The 21,799-nt window shown below is 27.9% G+C and overlaps 1 protein-coding gene across 12 annotated transcripts in view; it reads right to left on the bottom strand.

Annotated features, from left to right (window-relative positions):
• LOC111690703 (glutamate receptor ionotropic, kainate 2) overlaps nt 1-7,539 on the bottom strand; it is a 105,827-nt gene extending 98,288 nt beyond the window's left edge. For 11 of the 12 annotated variants that reach the window (XR_006940552.1, XR_006940548.1, XR_006940545.1 and 8 more), the window contains exons 1-6: nt 7,382-7,538; nt 2,667-2,830; nt 2,262-2,490; nt 1,982-2,172; nt 1,709-1,901; nt 1-4 (exon numbers count right to left, since the gene is read on the bottom strand). The exon at nt 1-4 is cut by the window's left edge and continues 154 nt beyond it. Coding sequence is in view for 3 of the 12 variants with exons in the window: in XM_046948613.1 (XP_046804569.1) it covers nt 1-4; nt 1,709-1,901; nt 1,982-2,172; nt 2,262-2,490; nt 2,667-2,830; nt 7,382-7,484 (884 nt within the window). In the remaining 9 variants the exon portion in view is untranslated. Of the gene's footprint in view, nt 5-1,708; nt 1,902-1,981; nt 2,173-2,261; nt 2,491-2,666; nt 2,831-7,381 lie in introns of all 12 variants that reach the window. The other variant, XM_046948612.1, reaches the window with a different exon arrangement.
• Nucleotides 7,540-21,799: the final 14,260 nt, after the last annotated feature.

Below are 21,799 nucleotides of genomic sequence, written 5' to 3'. Positions count from 1 at the left end.
GATACTGAATTGTTGCAGCGTAAAATATAAATATAAAAAAAAAGAGGAGAAGAAGATGAATATGAAAAATATATATTTTTTCTTTAATTATTTTTTTGTAGTTAAAAGATGATGTCCATTTTTTAAAAGATTTTTTACTTCATTTATTATTTATTGTTTTCAATTCCTTTTAAAAAGCATTGGCGTGATGAAAATAATATTCGACAAAATTTATTTAATAATGAACTTACTTCTTATGTTGAATCAATTGAAAATATAGAACTTATCGAATGTCTTTTGAAAATATTTTAAAGGAATAGAATATTTACCAAAAATTTATCGAAATTAAAAAAAAAATCAAGCCTTTTTTAAAGAATTCAATTCTTCAAAAAAAATACTCAAATAGAAAATTTTCTAAACAAAGACAAAATTTACCGAATATTTTCTGAAAGAATAGAAAATTTAACGAAAATTTTCTTAAAGAATACAAAGCTTATCGAAAATTTCTTAAAAGAATAAAAAATTTATCGAAATTTTCCTAAAATAGAAACATTTAAATTTTTTTTTAAATATTGAAAATTAAACAAACATTTTTTTAATTCAAAGAAAATTATCGATAATTGTCCAAAAGAAAAGAAAATTTATTAAAAATCTTCTAAAATAATCGAAATTTATCCAAAAATTTTTTAAGAGTTTTCTAAATATAATTATTGAAACTTTTCCAAAAAACATTTTGTAATAGAATTACAAAAGAAAATTTTCCATAAATAGTTTTTAAAATAAAGGAAAATTTATCGAAAATTTTCCAAAATAAAGGAATGTCTTTCGAAATTTTTCTAAAATAATGTAAAATATATCAAAAATTTAAAATTAAACAATAATTTTCTAAAAAAAAAATATGAAACATTTTCTACAAAAATTTTCTAAATGAAAGAAAAAGTATGGAATATTTTTTAAAAGAAGACAAACATTTTCAAAAAATTTCTAAACAGAGAAAAAATCATCTAATTTTTTTAAACAAAGAGATACTTTTGTACAAAAATACAAAATATCGAAATTGTTTTAGCAAAAGATATTTATCAAAACTTTTCTAAAAGAAAGGAAATTTTATGGAAAAAATGAATTCTTTTTGTTACATCTTCGAAACAAATAGAAAATTTTCTAAAAATATAGAATATATATCTAAGATTTTCTTAAAAAATTGTAAATTTATCAAATAGAAAATTTCCTTTTAGAAAAAAATTTTCTAAAAATATTAAATTTATTAAACAATTTATATTTCTAAAGAAAATTGTGTAAAACAGATAATTTCATCAAATTTTAAAAGAAAATAAAAATTCCTTAAAATTTAAAATCTTCTAGGAAAAGAAGAAAATTAAAAAATAATTATTGTTTATAGGAATATATGAAAATATTACATGTTATTTATCGGAAATTACGTTTTTGATTGAAAATTTTCTAACAGTGTAATTTATTCTATAAATTGTAAAATTATGAAAATTTTATTTTAATTAATATATGGCCAAAATGTCGAAATTTTTATTAAAATAAGAAAATTTATCGAAATATATGAAAATTTCGTATTTATAGAAAATAGAAACTTCATTGTGAACTTTTATTATTTAATATATGGACAATATTTCGACAATAGTCAAAAATTAGAGGATTAATGACCTTAAAAAAGTCAAAATTTTTCAATATCAACATATAATTTTTTATAAAAACTCACTGTTTTGAAATGGTTCCTCCGATTCGTATAAGATTTTAGCAACTTCTATAACATTATCTTCCTTTGGCGAAACCAGACGTATACCCGTAATGTTAGTATCACCATGTTGATACGGCTCCAAGTCCATAGTTTGTAAATCCAAATTACCAATAATATAACGATAAGAGCCCGTCATTAGGCCAACTTGTTGGGCCTAAACAAACAAAAACAAGTTGTGTGTCAAAATAAAAAAACAGAAAATCCACTTAATACACCAATATTCCATTTAATCACCTGCTTAAAAAGTTCTGGCAAAGTGGCCAATGAGCCAACAACCACAAACGATGTATCACCAGAATTTTTAATACGACGCAAAACATTACGGTAATTGCCATTCAAATCTAGCTCATAGCGACGCACCACAATGGTGGGACCCGAAGTGCCATACATTTGCAACAGTTCAGTAACCATGGAAAGATATTCGCCTGTTACAAACAACAAAATTAAGAAAAAATAAACAACAAATTTGCATGGGCTGTATGCGAGTTGATGGGTGGGTGTGTTTGTGTTTAACCTGATTCATAAATTATTGTGAAGCAACCATCCCAACCTAAAGTTGTAACTAAATCTTTTAAGATCGCCGCTAACTGTGTGGGATGCGGGTGTAGATTAATGGTTGGTAATTGTGCACCAAAATCCCAACGTGTATCAATGAAGGGCAACTCTTTGGCATCACAAACACTCATAGCGTGCTTGGCAGCCATGCTGGTAGTCGGACCAAATACAGCAATTACTTGATTTTCCTACAAAAAAAGAGAAAAACAATTTGAAAGAATTAAGCTTAAAGAAAAACATCTAAAGTTTTCTCTTCATTTTGCAAAAAAAGCAACAGAAACATAAAATTGTCTATTTTTTTCTTTCTTTTTCTTTCACTCTTGTTTTCTTACTTTAAAACACTTTGACTGACAGTTTTACTTACCCTTAATGTTTTACATAATTTTCTAGAGGTCTCAAATGCATTATTCGGTTCAATAGCAACAGTAATTCCATTGAAATTTAACTCAGAATTCTCTTCATTTGCTTTGGCAATGGCTATTTGAAAGATTTTTTCCATGTCGTTATTATCATTTTCGAACAGAAGCACTACGAATAGAATGAAGAGCAAGATAAAAGGTTAAAAGATTAATTATCTCTTTACCTAAATAGAATGTTAAATTTTGATTTAATAGAATGTTATAGTTCAAACTGCACTTTAAAGTTGTTACTTTTTGTTGCAAGTTTCTAAATGTAAAATAAAAGAGTAAAGTTATAAGGCGCATAGTTAGTTGTGTGTAATGTTTGTCTTCGTAGTAAAAAAATAATTCGATTAAAATTAAAATAATATATTAAATTAAGTGCTTATGTAACTTCTTAACGGTTTGCATTTGGAACTCATGGTCCCTGCAAGGGCACAGAGGGATACCTCAGTTATGTTTAATTTTTAGTTATTTCCCTCTTTTTATAACCCAACATGAGGTGAAAACACCGTATTGAGGCTATGAGGAATGCTGTGTCCTTACAGACATTGTCATCATCTAAAGACTCACTTCAGTGCATTCCTTAACCTTCGACCTCACACACTCAACTATGAAAGAATTTCACAACGTCTCCACGCCTCAACCAGCTTAAAACGACACTGTTCCCCGGTAACAGATACTTATCCCGAAATGTTATATTTTATCATTTATTTTACCAAGCACGCCTTCTCGCGAATTTGGGTGTAAACCATAATGGCTGTGTTGATATCGAAGGAACCTCAATCGGAGGAACATCAGCCTTATATAATCCCGCAAATTTGATGTACTGGTAGCACATCTTGACCCAGGATTGCAATACACTAAGATGTAGGTCATTCATAAAGGAAATAAACTCCGCGATGGGGGGTAAGAAGGATATGAAGTGGAAGTGCTTTACGTGAGTACCTGGCGTGTTGCCCTATCTCACGGTGGTAATTTTTCAACCACTGGGTGAGTAACATGTAAACAAACCCCCACTGCCCCTTTGTGTATCTTACACGCAGGTTGCAATTTTTGTACATGGATTGAGCCGGTCCATGTACAAGAACTTTGCTCGAGTACTTGCAATCCAATCTCTGATCATTGCTGCCCCGTTGCTTAACTTCCGACATGTAAAATATCACTTCCGGTTACAACCACGCAGATGTGATGGCCTCTATTGATTTGGCAACACCTAGAGACCTAACCGGAATACCGAAGTACGAATCCTTGATGGATTCGTACATAAGCCGAGACTTTGTTCTTACTTACAGGGACACACTGTGGTAATTTTGATATGAACAGATTTTACTCTGAACATATCTTGACAAGGAAGGAATATTCAATGGTATCATTTGCATATGATACCTTTCATCCTTTATAAGGATGAATCCGACATCTCATTTATCCGACACATTCATAAGAGAAAAACATACGACACATTTATTATAGGTAAATGGCTGGGTGAGGCCCGCCATACTCCACATTCATCCCGTACCATGTACAACTAATACCAACTCATTTCCAACGGTTAATCCCACAGTCACTCCTCTGTGGGGTATCTGTTGTTTCGGTAACAGCACCGAAGTTATTCTAAAATATTCTGAACTCACTGAACTCACTCTTCCCGCGAATTTGGGTTTTAACCATAGCCACTACGTCGATCTCGAAGGAGACTCAACCAACTGACCAGACACGATATAGTCTTGCGGGCAACTGGTCACCCGTAGTACCAGATTATGTGGTTCTGTGATGAGCCAGGCAGTAAACTATAAACAGCAATTTATAGTCCCGGCCGACTAAATGTATTGGTAGGACCTATCTACTCCCGGATTGCAATACACCAAGATGGGATCTGTCATCAAGGATAATATGCCCGGGGGTTGGGGGTAGGCAGGGCCTACCCTATAAAGTATATATACATTCCGAATCATTGTGGATTGTGGTGTCGATTACCAATGTCCGTCCGTCTGACAGTCTATTTGTTAAAATCGCCGACTTGTATACAAAACGTAAAAGTACATCGAACGTATGATTAATAATAATTAGAAAAAGCGAAATAAAAATCTTTTTGATATGGTAATTAAGGGAAAAACAAATGAAAATTGTAATTTCTAGGAAAATGGGTTTCTTATTTTTTTTGTATTATAAAAAAGCTTCACCATTAATGTCTTTGTTTTCTATTTATACGGTAAAATTATTGCTTTCTTACTACGAAAGTGTCTTAACAAAAAAATCATAAATACATTAAAAGGTACATAATTAAATGTTTTAAGCTATATATTAACTTAATTAATCGTTAAGATAACATTTTTAAAATGAGTTAATATTTATCGGAAAATATTACCATAACAATGAAAACGTCTAAAAGCCTTAAAATATCTAAGATATATACAATATTGAAAACAAACGTGAGAAAGTACACTTTTGAATTAAAATGGCGTTTTGTATTTGCAAACAAACATTTTCTTGACATGTGATTGCACTGATGTTGCTCATTACGAGCAGAAAAGAGAAAAAATAATAAAGAAATAAACAAACAAAAATCATCCTCGTGCTTGCACATTTAATTGTGAAAAAAAGATAAAGATGAAAATAAAAAAAAGACAAATGCATCCACAAATAAAAGAAAGAAAGCAAGTTCATATATATGAATGTATTATGTATATAAATACATATCGTACACCCATTTCAAAAGTTTGATTACAATTATAACTACAGCCACTGTCGACAAAAAATATTTAAAATAACATTTAAATTGGATACTCTCCTTCTGAAGCCCACTGTTTTAATGATGTATCAAAGTTACAAATTTTTCTTTTATAATTTTTAATAAAAATATTTCTCCTTATGTGGCTGTCAACTGCAGTGCCAATTGTAATTAAACTTTTATAAAGCAGAAATGAAATATAAAATAAAACTTAATTTCTTAATTAACATGTGCATTTTCAGCAGTTAATTAATGTAAATTCATTAAAAGAATCATAAATATTCGACAAAATATAAATTCAATTGAAAATATCCCTGTTGCAACAAAGATATGAACTAGAACTGAAGTAGAACTGAACTAGAACTGAACTAGAACTGAACTAGAACTGAACTAGAACTGAACTAGAACTGAACTTGAACTGAACTAGAACTGAACTAGAACTAGAACTGAACTAGAACTGAACTAGAACTGAAATAAAGTTGAACTAGAACTAAACTAGAACTGAACAAGAAGTAGAACTGAAGTAGAACTGAACTAGAACTAAACTAGAACTGAACTAGAACTGAACTGGAACTAAACTAGAACTGAACTAGAACTGAAATAGAGTTGAACTAGAACTAAACTAGAACTGAACAAGAAGTAGAACTGAACTAGAACTGAACTAGAACTGAACTAGAACTTAACTAGAACTGAACTAGAACTGAACTAGAACTGAAATAGAGTTGAACTAGAACTGAACTAGAACTGAACTAGAACTGAACTAGAACTGAACTAGAGCTGAACTAGAACTGAACTAGAACTGAACTAGAACTGAACTAGAACTAGAACTGAACTAGAACTGAACTAGAACTGAACTAGAACTGAACTAGAACTGAACTAGAACTGAACTAGAACTGAACTAGAACTGAACTAGAACTGAACTAAAACTGAACTAGAAATAAACTAGTACTGAATTGATGAATCGAACTTTTAGTAGACCAAATTTATTTTATGTTTAAAATTCAACAAAAATATTTTAAACATTTGACTCTTTAGTATCTCTGATTTCTAGGTTGAATAGATGCAAGTACCTAAACACTGTGTTATTTAAATTGACCTATTTTTTAAAGCAAAATAAACTTGCACTTGCACGATTTATTAGATGCATTCTTACAAATTTATTTAACATACGCACACATTATATTTGTATTGTACAACAACAAATACTCAAACAGATGATGCAAATGTAATTGTGCGCACAGAAAAAATTGATAAGAATTATTAGATTTTAGTCCATAACTAACCCATGTTTTTATTCTCACACATATAAATGTACATTGTACATACGTGGAGTTTTAAAAATAAACAATATTTTATTGTATTTCTTTCTGGATAAAAGTGTTCTCCAGAAAATCAAATAAAGCCACATTTTATATTTAATTTTAAAATCATTACAAATATTGCTTTTGCTAAAGATTATACATTTTGCATAAATCTTCAAAAAACTATTATTCAAATAAGTATAACGTTGAGACAACACATATGAGAGAAAACTAAAATTTTGCCTCCAACTGTAAAAATTAATTCATCATTAATATGAACATACGAACTTGCAGATAAATATTTGTCTCTATATAAAACTACATTTTATAAGAATGAAATGTGGATTTAAAAACAAATTTATGTATGAAAAAAATTTTAATATGCTACACTTACTGCACCCGTGTGTAACTCATTTACATATATAAAAACAAAATCCATAAAAATTGTTGATACCACAAAAAGGTGCACAATAATAGACGTACAAAATTAAATGATGCAGATAAAAAAAAATCTCAAAATCATATTTTATTTTAAATAAATCTTCATTAGATTTGCAAATAGATTTATTTAAATCGTTGTAGTATATTTTATTCCATTATGATTTTTTGCTTTGTTCACTCTTTATACCCTAAATAATTGCTAACATACCAATATTTGTTTCATCCGCCTGAATGTTTTTAATCAGATTTGCAAATATAAAACAGGAATATATAAAAAATATTTGCAAATTTTTATATTTATTTATGTTCATGTTCGTTTTATTGTTTTATATATATTTTAAAAAATTTATTATTTTTTTATTTATGCAGTGAAATATTTATTTTAGTTTGCAATTTTTTTTTTATTATTTTTATAATTTTTTCTATGATTTATTTAGAATATTTTTACACATTTTATTTATTATTAAATTTTATTTTCGTTTTATCGTTGCTTTATTTTAGCCGTACACTTTCATTATTTTCAATCGACTAAAGATTTGTTCATTTTTTCTCAAACATTTTTATCTGCTGCTAATAGATATCAAGATGCAATATTAAAGAGATAATTGTTTGTTTTATATTTACATTTTCTTTTAAATTTTGCACTTAAAAGAGTGTCACTGAACATTTTTTCATTGCAAATACTAAGAAAAAAGAGGGCGTTTATATTAAAAATGAAAACAAATAAGAGTGCTGATTAGGGTATTCAAACGATTAATCATCGATCGGTTAATCGATCGATTTTAAATAGTGATCGATATTCTCCTAAGCATGTCTAATAGAATTATTGATGATTCGGATCTCATTGATATCTGGGGTTCTTTAAAACAGATTCCAACAAACATACAGACGGACAAACTGATATTTGACAAACATACTTTATTAAAAAGGGGGTTGCGTAGACGGACAGACGGATATCGCTAAACCGATTTCGAGGCTTATAAAGAGTTACAAATTGTATTTGTTATAAGGACACAAAATTTACATTTTAAAATATAAACCTTCTAACGAAGGCCAGTAAGAATAGCAACCAGGGATTTCGGTTTGTTAGGTAAATGTTGAATTATAGTTTCTATAAAAGTAAAATGAAAAAATTTTCAATACATGACACACGATTTACAAATTTCAGTTTGATTCACGAATCCATAACTACATTATTCTATGCAAAGTAAAATACTTAAACAGATAATGTTATAAACCAAATGAGAATTATTTCAACTCATTTTATTGTCACTTAAAACAACATACACACACAAATTAATATGTGTGAGGTGTGCGGCTAAAGTTGTTTTGTTGTTGTACCAACCGATGTGAACAATATAACATATAATTTTTATTTATAACAACATAACATACAATGATTATATAACATATGTATAGCAACATAACATATAATGGTTATTTGAAAGTTTAAATGGCTGTTAGTAACAAAAAATGTTTTTATCGCTACCATTATTTAGTTATTGAAAAAATAAGTGAAATTCAGTGAATCATACACAAATTTATAATTGCCAAGAACATGAACATGATTACAGTAACAATAATATTGTTAAATAGTATTAAAATAACAATAATTTTTTCATTCATAACAACATATTGTTACAGTGAACATAGTTTAGATATAGTTACCATGTCGAACCATGTCGAATGTTATTTCTCTGCTTGTATCAATTTTATTGCACGTCAAATAATAGTTTTTAAATACAAATTTCATCTCTGTACTCGCATTTCTGAGCCACTAATAAGTATTAAATCAATTTTCTTAATATTGCCTTAAGCAGGATCGATCAATTATAGATCGATCCTCACAAAAGTTAGTAGAGAAATTTTGGCTCATACAAAACTTGTTTATTTCTTTCTTCGTGCTTTCAACTGACAAACGGACGTGCATGGCTAGATCGTCATAGAATTTATGAAGACACAGAATATATATACGTTTGTGTGTCTGTGATTAATATTTTGATGTGTTACAAACGGAATGACAAAATCAATACCATCCTCTAATCTTTTTTGATGGTGGGTATACAAATTCTCAAATCTCATAAAAGTTAATATCAAAAACTAAATGCCTTAATATATTCTTAAAAATTATGTAAAGGGGTTTCGATAATCCCCTCCACAGAATGGATATTTTAGGTAAAAAATATAAAACTTTATTTTTTATATATTTCATACATGTATATTTTGCCAGTTAATAAATTCGCATACATACCATTTGGCTAAAAAAAATTCTGTAAAATAATTTAATTATTAGTATGTTGTAGAATGTGCAGACTTTAGTGAATATCAAACGAAAAACAACGTAAATATTATGTTGAAGCATGATTTTGCATTTAATTAAAAATATTTTTTTTTTATTTTATTATACTTTGAAAACTTAAGCACCTTAAGGTAGAAAAAGTATTATGCTTTTAATCTGTTGCATTTTTCATAAATACAATATATATCAAAATTATAAAATTTATTCTGTCAGATAGAGGACTTCAAGAATTAGATACATATGTATTAACTGATATGCTTTTAAATTGTTCTTTTTATGCAAAATATATAAAGAAAAAAACATTGAACTCGACAATAGCAAACATGTTCAAATTGCCAGATAAATTTTTACAAAATTATATTCACATACTTGTGGTATTCGTAATTATATTACGTTATATTAATAATTAAAATCAATCCGGCAGTCATACATATGATTACATAAAACAAGTATCAATTTGTCATTATCATTGTTATAATTGTGGATAGTGTATTGTAGTCAACATTTTAGTTATTAAAACTAAATTATAGTTGTAACAAACATAATATTATTTAAATAATTCTAATAATGTTTTTCCTTGATTTCATTGTAGCGTTACATATACATTTGTAATTGTTTAACACAAGAATTCTAGAACAAATCAAACGATCTTACCATAGCAAATTAATTTGTATGTATTTTTAAAATGTGTAAATGGCAAACAATCTACATTACGAAAGACATAAATACCTTTCAAACAATGAAAAACAATCAAAATTTGTTATACAAGTGTTATATACTCATACACAATATATCGATATAAATACGCAAAAAACATATTCACGTACATATCTACCGATTTTCCCATATTGTTGCAACAGTTTGAATTTAAATCGAATAAAACAAAAAAAAAAGAAAAATATAAAACTTGATGCTGATGACGATGACAGCAATAAAAAAATCACTGTCAGAGTAGTAATACTTTTGTCAACCATTCACTCATTCACTGAGATTGTGTTCAAGGATAGAGAATTTTCTACTTTCACAATGAATTGACGTTGCTGCAGAAACTATTGCTTCAATTCAAAGAATATTACAATTGGATTGTGATGCCAATTAAGCGCGTTTGCCAAGTCAATTAAATGTTTTTTTTTTTTTTTTTTTATGGGGAATGATAGTGCAGTGTTATACGAAAAGTTTTATTTTTATACTATACATTATGAAAGGATATATTAGTTTTTTATTTAGTTTGTTATGCATATAATAAGTAAGTGAAAAGTTGTATGAATCAGTCCAAAATATATTTTTCTTGATCTCTGATAAGATATGTTGTAAGTTCATTTACAACATGTTATTTTAAATCCAAATTTATAAATTTGATTACATTTTTAAATAAATAAATAAGTAAATAAATAAATAAATAAATAAAGAAATACATTTTTTAATTGGTTAGTTATATTTTTCAAACATTTTTTTTTATTTAAATTTAAACAGTCAAAAATGTTTTAGTAAAAAGAATTTTCAAGTTTCATTATTATTTATAACCTACACCACAATAGTTGGGAGAATATTATGTGGTTTGTGCTGATGTTTGTAGCAACCTAAAATATTGGTTCCACACTCCCCGAATATACCATTACTTCCTGAGTCGATTTAGCTATGTCCGTCCGTCTGTCTGTCTATGTGTCCATGTAAATCTTGTGTTCACGCTAGAGGTCCTTAAACAGTCAATAATTTTTAAGTGCTGATGTTTGTAACACCTAAAAATATTGGGCCAACACCCACCTTAAAGTATTCCAATCGGCTCAGAATCACTTTCTATGTCCGTCCGTCTGTCTATCTGTGTGTCCATGTAAACCTTGTGCGCAACTACAGGTCCTAATTTTCCAGATAATTTAATGAAATTTGGCATATACTCTTTTTATGGTCCAAGATGTTTAAAATCAGTTTATTATTTCGCCTAGTCATTATAGAACCTACCCCTGAATAGGGACTTTGTGCTCATAATTACGTTAAATGATTTATTATGTTAACAAAATCGGAAAACTTAGTTTAGTAGAACTCTAAGGACACTAACGATTATTGTAATGATCGGACCTCATTTGACCCTTTTAGAAAATGACTTGAACGTTCACTTTAAAAACTGTTATAACACAATATTAAATTCTACATAAATAACTTTAATGTTACGTTAAATTCTCTACCAACATTTATAAGGATATTTACTCTCATCCCCAAATGAATCCTTTTGTAGGAAATCCTCTTTTTTGTCAATAATAAGTAAAAATAATTCGGAATTAATTTCAAAATCAAATTAAATGTTTTAGTTTTTTTTTTTTTAAATAAGCCAAAGTTTTAACAGACCATGCCAGTCTGCCATGCCCGACTATACATTCATACTTCATTTTACTATATTTTTAACTAAACAGTTTAATTTATTTTATTAATAAAAACTAATTAATAAATTAATTTATTTAATTAACGAATTAATTAATTTTATGTTTTAGTTTGATAACTACTATTTACATATATTTATAACACATCAATAATGTATCAATGTAATCAGAACGACATAAAGAACTTGTTGAAAAGTAGAAATAGAAAGTGATTACAAAGTTATTCTCTGGTTTTATAGATCAACTAAAATAAAAATTTAAACAAAGTTATGATTAGCGTAAAATAAATATTTTAAAATTAATTACTATTAGATTTGACATTTTTGTGTTTTAATTCTCTATTTTGCTTTAAAATCAACAATATGTTAACAAATAATTCACAGTGCCAATGCTATTTAGTGTTTATTGGCTTAAATATTTTGTTCATTATCATTTGTTAAATCCAGTAACACTTTTTCATCTATTTCATTGTACTTTGAATTTTACGAACCATTACAAAATCAATTTTGAAAAATTAATTGACCAAAAACTTGCTTGTGTCCATTTAAGTGTGTAAATTTCACACAAAAACTTTAGTAGACAAAAAGGAAATTGCTTTAATTAAAATCTGCCTTTGTAGCATGTATAAATATAATTTTAATTAAAAATTTAAATTAGACTGTTTCAAAAGAAGTTCTTGCATACGTATGCCTCTAATGTTTAGAGTAAGAAAAAGCAATTTTATTGACAATTCTCATAAGACTTCAACAATTTCATATATATAGAATTGAATTGAAATATTTAAATTTTTGACTGCAGAAAACTATGTGCTATTAAAATTCTACCCTTGTAACTTTACTATACATTTTTGGAAAATTTTAACTGATGAAAAATAACTGCATGCATTTCTTATTTCGTGTTTAAATTTTTTAAATTCTAAAATTCTTTTTCTTTGTTCAAAGTAGTAGTTGTTGAAATTATTCTAGTTGAAAATGTTAAAATATTCATTGGTTATGTTAAGTGCTTTTATTAAAAGGAATGTTACACTAGAGAAAATATGTTGGGATATCCAAAAATAATTGATTTGTTAAATCTGAAACAGTAAAAAAAATATATATAATATTTTTTTAAGAAATATTAAACATTATATATTAAATACATTTCTTTAACAGTTTCAAGAAGATTTAGCTATGATTAGTACTGAAATGAAATCATTTAAATTATACAGGACTATAGTCGAATCTAAAGACTAACATATAGTCGAGATTGTAAACCGGACTATCGAATCGACATGATCTAGTACACTATGCTAAAGAACAGACTATCAGACTAAAGTTATCGCTATAGTCGTGACTCTAAACTAGACTACAGACCAGACTCTAGACTACAATCAATTAAAAGACTTTTAAAATCTTCTACATACACCAGTCTATAATCGAGACTAAAGATCATACTTATGTTGAATAATGATACTGAACTATAGTCGAGTCTAAAGACTAGCATATAGTCGAGATTGTAACCACACTATCGACTATGCGATCTAGCAAACTATGGTAAAGTACAGACCAGCAGACTATAGTTATTATTGCAGTCGGGACTATAAACTAGACTATAGATCAAACTTTAGACTTCAACCGAGTCTAGGCTATGGATCAAACTATAAACATGAAAATAGATAAGAGTATATGACAAATAATTTACTATAGACTTAACTATTGTCGAGATTACAAAGCCAGATTATCGAACATATATTATAGTCATGACGATAGACCAAACAATATAAAAAATTCTAGATCAAGCTATACCCAACAAAAATCAAACGAAGTACTTTCGAAAGAGTAACATTTATCATCACTTCAAAAGTAGCACTAAGTGAATTTGTTTAGCTTCTTCGGAAGATTCTGCAGTTTTACATAAATGAACTGACTAGACGAAAGTGCAAAGTGTAGCCTGGACAATAAACTAGACTATAAACAAGACCATGGTTCAAGGAAAAGCCTGCATTATGGACAAGTCTATAGTCGAAATTATAAACATAACTATTGAGCAGACTGTAGACAATTTATAGTTTTGACTATAAACTGGATCGCGACCATTGATCAGATTATAGTAGAGACTATAAATCAGCCTCTATTTATTTTTTTTTTTTTTTCGATAAAAAAATATATATGTAATCGTACCCTAATTTTTTATCAGTGTATCTCAATATATTTTAAAATTGCAAGCAAAAAAATTTAACAAGAACTATTATAAATCCTTGTATTCACCCTACTGTATACATTTTCAAAAATATTTCTCAAAGGGAGAAGACAACATTACTGACTATATAAAAACATATAGACCGGGCAATAGACTAAACTAAAGTGGATACTATAAGTAATATTATAGTCGTTACTATAGACCAGTCTATATAACATAGTTTAGACTTGAATACTAACCAGAATGTAGATCAGAAAACATAGACTAGACTTTAATACAGACTATATCGACAATATAGCAGAACTATTGATCAGACTGTAGAAATACTACGCTTGAGACCGGATTATATGTATATGTAAGTGTATACATTGAAAATATCCTGAGTTTTCTGCCAGCTTAATCTTCTCAGTATAATCTTTTTCAAAACAAATTTCTGCAATCTTTTCGAATTGGGTGTCAAAAATTTCGTAATTTTGAGCTTGTCGCGGAAAAATAATTAAAATTTTTGTCAGTCTATTTCTGGTCCGCAACACGGCTTTTATTGTATTATACACATAAATTTAAAAAAATTCTGAAATGGACTATTTTTCTGTATGAGCTAAAAATTACGACAATTTTGACACTCATTTTGATAAAAAGTGAAAATAAAATTCCTTTCCAACTCACTAAAAATTATATTGTAGACCAAAAATATTCTACAAAAATTTTTAAATTATTTTTGTCGTAATCAGCTCAAAATTAAGAAATTTTAAAGACCAATTTCGAAGAATTCTAATTTTTTTTATTTTTCAAAAATTACACTGAGGTTAGGATTTTTAGTTTCTGGTAGGGAACTGAAAATCATTTCAAAAAAAATATATATCTTCCATTTTTTTCTAATTTAGTACATTAAAACGCATCGATTACATAAAATTCTTAAAAAGGCTATTTCTCAGGACATTCTAGTATACATGTATAAATTTTATAGTATATGTAGTTAAAACTTTATATCAGACTAAAAATTATAGAAACGTCTATCGTCTAGATTCTCTCCATGCAAACTACATACGATGTTTGAAATCAAAACAATATGCATAAACATCTCAGATCGTATTATGGATCAATGTTACTCATTTTTCAATTGTAAATTTTTTTGTGGTTTTCTTTTTAATTTATATTTTTTCTTAAAAGTATTTTTTATTTATAATTCTAAAAAATCTTTTCTTTTTTTAAATTTTAAGCTTTTAGTTTAACAATTTTCATTTGTTTTTATTTAGATTTTCCTTAGAACAACTGCAACAATTACTTCCTGCCTGAAGGGTCTGGTAAATATAAGAACATTTTTCTATATACATATACTTGAGTATACAATTTTCTACATGTATAAATCTCATAAATATTTCCATATACACTATATTCACACACACACACACACACACACACAAAACATAAAGATACTTATAAACAAGATAAATTTAGAACTTCTGCAATAATAATGTATACTTAAATACAGTGTATGCAAAAATTGAAAAAAAAAGAAATAATATGCATTTTAGGGTGTTCCAGTTGAAAGAGATTTATATATCTCAGTTTTTTTTTTTAATTTTTAGTATTAAGGCCATTCGTTTTCAAATTATATGTTATAGTTTATTTTTAACTAGAATTATTAAAAAAAAACTCTAAATTTTGAGAAACCTTAAACATTTTTTATTTACTTTATAAAACACTACATTTTACTCTTTTATTTAAAACTTAAGAATAAAGCAGAAAAATATTAAAAGAAATATAAATAAAAAAACAAAGCCAACATTTCATTTTATCCCCTCTACCGTCACACATATACAACAAATCATATAAACACCCCAGCAGTTCGACAAAGAGTCAATGCATCCGAAAAAGATAGAGAGTAAATGTGTCCCCTTTATAATCAAGAGAGTAGACACTAAAAAACAAACGTAAGCCTTTTGCTGTCTCTTCGTAGTCTATGATGTGACGATTGACTTTCTCTAAGGACAAACAGATTGTGATATAGCTAGTCACCAGGACAGTCAGTGGCTAAAGGTAAGCCAAAATAGTAGGTTAAATATGTAGCTCAGAACTGTCCGACCGCACTGCTGAAAAAGTAAAAATGCATTTTTATAATGAAGATGGAAAATTAAAAAGGCTCCTAATAAACAGGCCTTTTGGACACTACAGATGGCACACGCAATTTTTAGTCTATTCTTTTTTTTTCTTGGAAACTTTATTTCCAAACTAAGTTTCCAAATGCAAATCAATTTTGCAGAAGGGCGGAGAAGTTCCAATGGGAGTGAATACATACATTCTCAAAAAAACTAAAATTATATTTTTCGGAAACGGGAATAGTAAGGCCTTTTAAAATATTCTTTGTTTTTTTCACTAATGAGTTGATTACCCAACAAACATAGCGATATTTTTAAAGAAGTTATGACTGTTAAGACTGCTTGGTGGGGCCCACTTGTATGAGAACTATGCGAAAACGTGGACCGATTTTTCCCCATGTATCTAGCAGCGGAGTGGTATTGTTTGATTTTTGTTATATCGGCAATTTTTCTTCATCGTTTGATGTCCTAATGGCCACTGGAATAAGTCTTGTCAAGTTATTATGGAGTTCGTAATTTGATCTACTAATTTGTCCCTAGGTGCTGTTGCTGAATCAACAATTTGATCTTAGGTGCTGTTGCAGACTATCCGTAGTGTCGTTGCGCGGGCTTTAAAGGTTAAGGAATACACTGTAATGAGTTATTTGATGATGGTGATTGCGTTTTCAATAATGAAATTTTTTATGACATCAAAAGGGTAGCCAACTGCCGGAGTAAGATACCTGAAGATTGATTTCACCTGGTGTTGGGGTAGTCTACTATTGTAAAGACTTTAGATAAGTGTTTGTTTTTTCTTTTTTCGGGGTATGTATAGGAATTGATACCATGCTGACTGTCATTACGCAACGCTCGAGTACTTAAGCAAGGTGCTTGTACGTGGACCCACAAAACCATGTACAAAGAATTGCCACCTAAAAAGACCACGGTGAAATAAAGCCGTTAAGGCAGGTTTTCGCGTTCTTGTCGTGATTTCAACAGACAGACGGACGGACATGGCTAAATCGTATCACAATCTAATATGAAACCAGAATATATATAATTTTATCGATGTGTTACAAACAGAATGACAAAAAGAAACGGGTATACAAATTACTAAAAAAATTTACACTTGTTAACTGAAAAATATCAACATTTTTCAAAAACTTAAATCGAAAGTTTAAACCCTATTACATCTAAAAATACTTTAAGAATAATGAAAGACTAATATATATTAAAAATACTAAAATTTTTTAAAATTATCATCTTTAGTTTGTGTGATACAAGTCTATTGAAGCGTAGGGGTGTTAGAAAATTTTATATTTATCCACTCAAACCTAAATGCATGTAACTATAAAATAAATTCCTTTAGAAAGAACGAAAGAAAGAAAACGCAAATATTTATTTAAGACTTCGGGGTAAAAGTAAGAGAGTGTTTGTTGGTTAAGGTAGTGATGGTGGTTTAAGTTGTAGTAAAAGCAAGCAACACTTGCAAAAGTGAATAAATTTACATAAGGTTGGGCTAAATAACAGGGTTGTAGAAAAAAATGTGGAATATCATATAAAATATTGCAATAATATTAGAAAATTTAATAGAAAACGCTGGTGAATAAAACAAATTAATATTATTTGAATATTGCAGGACTCAGCTGTGTTTTAAAACATGACACATAGTGATATGTATAAGTGCAACGACTTACAACGTTTCTTTGTCTTTTCTAGGAAAACGATTAGAAAAAATATATGTATATTAAATCAACTGCATAAAATTACTTTGAGCTAAATAGCAAACGTTGATATACAATATCAAATAAATATTTTTTATTCTTCCTTTGAATTAATGGAATTTTTTATTAAATTTTATTCTTTGTAATTTTCCCCTTTTCTATACATTTGAATTTTGATAACACACATCATATATCAATTTGTGTACAACATGTCCATCATACTATATCGTTTGCTTTTTTTCACTTCATAAGTGTCAGATAAAAGAAAAAGTAATTTTCCCATTCTTGTTAATTTATTCTAGCCACACTTTGGTCTGTAGTCTGAAACATGAAAAAAAAAAAACAACTGAAATAACTTGATGCAATTGCTTGTAATGTTTTAGATAAAAAAAGAGTTTTGAATATTGAAAATTGATTTTAAATTAAAAAAAGTTTGAGATTTTACATGGAAATTTAAATGTAAACTCTTTTGTAGCAAAGTGTCCCAGGAAAAAGTCGATAATGGTGTGTACTTCCATAGCAACTTACTTTACAGTGACTACTAATTACAGTCAACATTACTCTAGTAATGACATTCTTATAATCTGATATAGAAGTACTTCATTTTCGGCTTTTTAATTTCGTGGAGCAAACGTGGAAATACTTGCCTTCAATGACATTACCGTGTTGAAATAATGACTTAAAATACTAATGAAGAAGTAGTGAAAAGTTTTATTAGCTTTTTCATTACTATTCAGTGTAAGTTTTTCTTGGAGGCTGGGAGGTGATAACAATAATTTGAAGTATTTATTAATTGATTTTTTTTTTGGAAATATATTTCAACATTAATCAATTCTAAACCTTTTTGGTCAAGTTATTAAAAAAATTTGGTTAAAATTTGGAATTTTAAATTTTCGTAAAATTCTAAGGATTATACTATTAAGCTGGAAAACTTACTATTAAGGGTTCTGTTGGTTAGTGGTTGGTGTTCTACTCTGGTACACCGGATGTAGAAGCTACGATTCTCACCTGAGACACTGGTTAATGAGCGCACAACAGGCCCGATAGAGGTCAAGGTGCGTTCATTCGGATTTGATGTATATACATTTAGGGATTTTATGATCCTAACCTACAGAGGTCTTAGATATATGCACATATTTACTTACAGCTAAGGGCTAGTTCAAATTTGTTCAAAATTGAAATATATCAGTGATTTAAAATAAATTATTGCTTTTATTACTTATAAATGCAAACAAAACCAAATGTTTATATTTATTTATAAAAACTTCTTGCTCAATTTTAGATTTATACAAATTATTTACATTTATTGAAAATTTTCCATAAATTTTATATTTTTTAATTTTAAATTATATTATTCTACTATCAACTATTGATTAGTACTAATTGTGTGCTGTGAGTTTTAATTTATCCTCTGACACATTTTTTAATAAATATCTTAAAAAACTGAAATTTAACTGTCAGCAAACAATTATTCTGTAATTATATAAATAATGGCTTCTCATACTATATGTATTATTTTTCTTTCCGCTTTTCATTTTATTTCAATAGAAAAAAAGTTATAACGCAGATATGAGTTATAAAATATTTACATTTTATTTTATTTATTTATTCCCTTAAATCAACAATTTAAACACATCAATGTTTCAACAATCAATACAGAGAAAAAAGTGATACCATTTCCGTTTATTTCAGACAATTTGTCAATAATTTGAAATAAATATTTGTATGATTGTGTAAACGAGTAGGGCGGCTTTTATTTTGACCTTTTTGTCAATATTTAATTATATCCCACACATCGAAAAAAGTGAAAATAAAATCATTTGTGTTATTTAGGAAAATGCAAATAAATGTTTTCCTTAGAATACATAAAAATATATCAAGTTTATAAAATTAATTTGTCTGTAAATAGACAAGATGATAATACTATTTCTTAAAAATAAAAATATGTTTTTGCAAACACCTTCGAAATCTTAACATATTGATCGGACTATATTTGAACCCAGTGTAAAACCTACTTCAGCAGGTTACTTTAACTTTTAAAATTCTCTTAGTTTTATTAATATCATGATGAAATTCGTCATAAATAACATTTATATAAACATAAGTTCTTCTCGATTTTATCTCGATCAATATTGCAGTTTACTCATGAACAGAGGATTCTAACGCGTTAATAAATAGCACAATTTCTCTATTAAATACTTTCTAAAAACATCTTCCAACTTGAAAAATAAGTACATTAGGCCGACTCACTCATTAGGGAAATCAAAAATGCGTGTTTGTTATACCTCTCAAAATTTACCTTGTTTTGTTCTATGATGATTGCCAAAATAATTGAAGTAATAGACTTTCGTTAACTGGAAAAAAAAAGATTTTTTTGGTTTGAATCGTTTGAAAGAGAATTTAAAGCCGCGTCCAATGATGTATAAATCATAAATAACCATTTGCTCATAATTGTCATATTTCAAAAAATTTAAAATTTTTAGTTAATTAATATAAATAAAATGTTTACATAATTTTGCAAAATTTACACACCACTAGACGTGGATTTATAAAACCTTTCTAATGATACCTCATATCGTAAATTTTGTTTAAAAAACAAAACTGTAAAATTTAACAAAATTACTGGAAAGGGACTTTTTTGTAAGCGATTTAGCTCACGAATGGCCATCGATAGACTAGAAATAGACTATTTAAATCTGCGTAAGGTATTGAATTTAACATGAAAAATCGTGTCTCCCATTCGATATTTTCTTTAAAACTATCCAGCTCACGAATGCACAACTCTTAACCGAAAATACGTAATAGTGAAGCAATGTGGAAACAAGTAATAGTGAAGCAATGTGGAAATACTTTTGGGGTGAATAACTAGTCAGTTTTGTTCGACGAGATTCAAAAAATAACTGGTTGTAAATGTGCTTACACAACAATTCCAGGCTTAAACCTAGCTTTCCATTAACAAGTTATTTTATAATACTTTTTGGAATAGTTTTTGCATAAAAGTATAAATCGACGTTTTTTTGAAAAATACTAATATCAAATATGATTTGAACCACAAACGTTGGATAGATGCTTTACTAATTCTCTAGATAATTAGCTACAAATTCCATTCAAAAAAATTAAATAATGTTAATAATAACGACCACTCATTACCAGGTAATGTATTAAATAACTACATTATCTAGATTACTCATTACCAAAATTTGAAGATTTTTTGTTAAGAAATCGGAATTTTTGTCACCCAAAAATTCAAGATTTTCAATCGCTGGAAGAGAAGTGAGTTTTTTTTTAAAAAAGTTGTTTATTAATTTTATTGTGTTTAGTACTATAAAACGCATCATTTTAGAGGTTTTCCTTATAAAAATTGGTCCCTTATGAACATATGTTTTTCCATACTATTAAAACATCATATTTAAGAGGCTTCGGCATATTCTTTCTAAATTTGTAAAGAAACCTAAAATCGTTTAAGATTCCACTTAATTCCTCAAGATCTATGGATTTTGGAGTTGTTTTAGCAAATTTCAAAAGCAGATTCCTTATCTACTCGAATCCTCTTCCAGAAAAATGCTATCACTTCCAGCTATTTCTATTTTTATTTATTTTGGTCCACTGTGTTATCTAAGTATGTTTGAATTAATCACAAAAATTTTTAAAATTCGAATTATTTAAATAAACATAAATATATTATATTCTACTTATGACCACTATATTTGCACGAATGTATAATGACCTTGTTAGGTTGTGGTTGAGGGTATAACAACATTATTAGGATAATATGTATAAATATTAACTCCGCCATCTAAATACAAATAACATCTCTGAGCAGTTTAAAAAAAAACCTTGATATAAATTTCATACCAAAGGTTTAAATTTTTATGAAAATTTAATAACTCTTTTTAACCATGAATTAACTAGATGTCACAACAGTAAATCATGGCAAGAAACAAAGCAGACAAAGTTAAAACAAAAACACAA

This window comes from Lucilia cuprina, chromosome 4 (assembly GCF_022045245.1).
Source record: "Lucilia cuprina isolate Lc7/37 chromosome 4, ASM2204524v1, whole genome shotgun sequence".
Classification (NCBI taxonomy): domain Eukaryota; kingdom Metazoa; phylum Arthropoda; class Insecta; order Diptera; family Calliphoridae; genus Lucilia; species Lucilia cuprina.
This window is presented reverse-complemented; position numbering and strand designations above follow the sequence as displayed.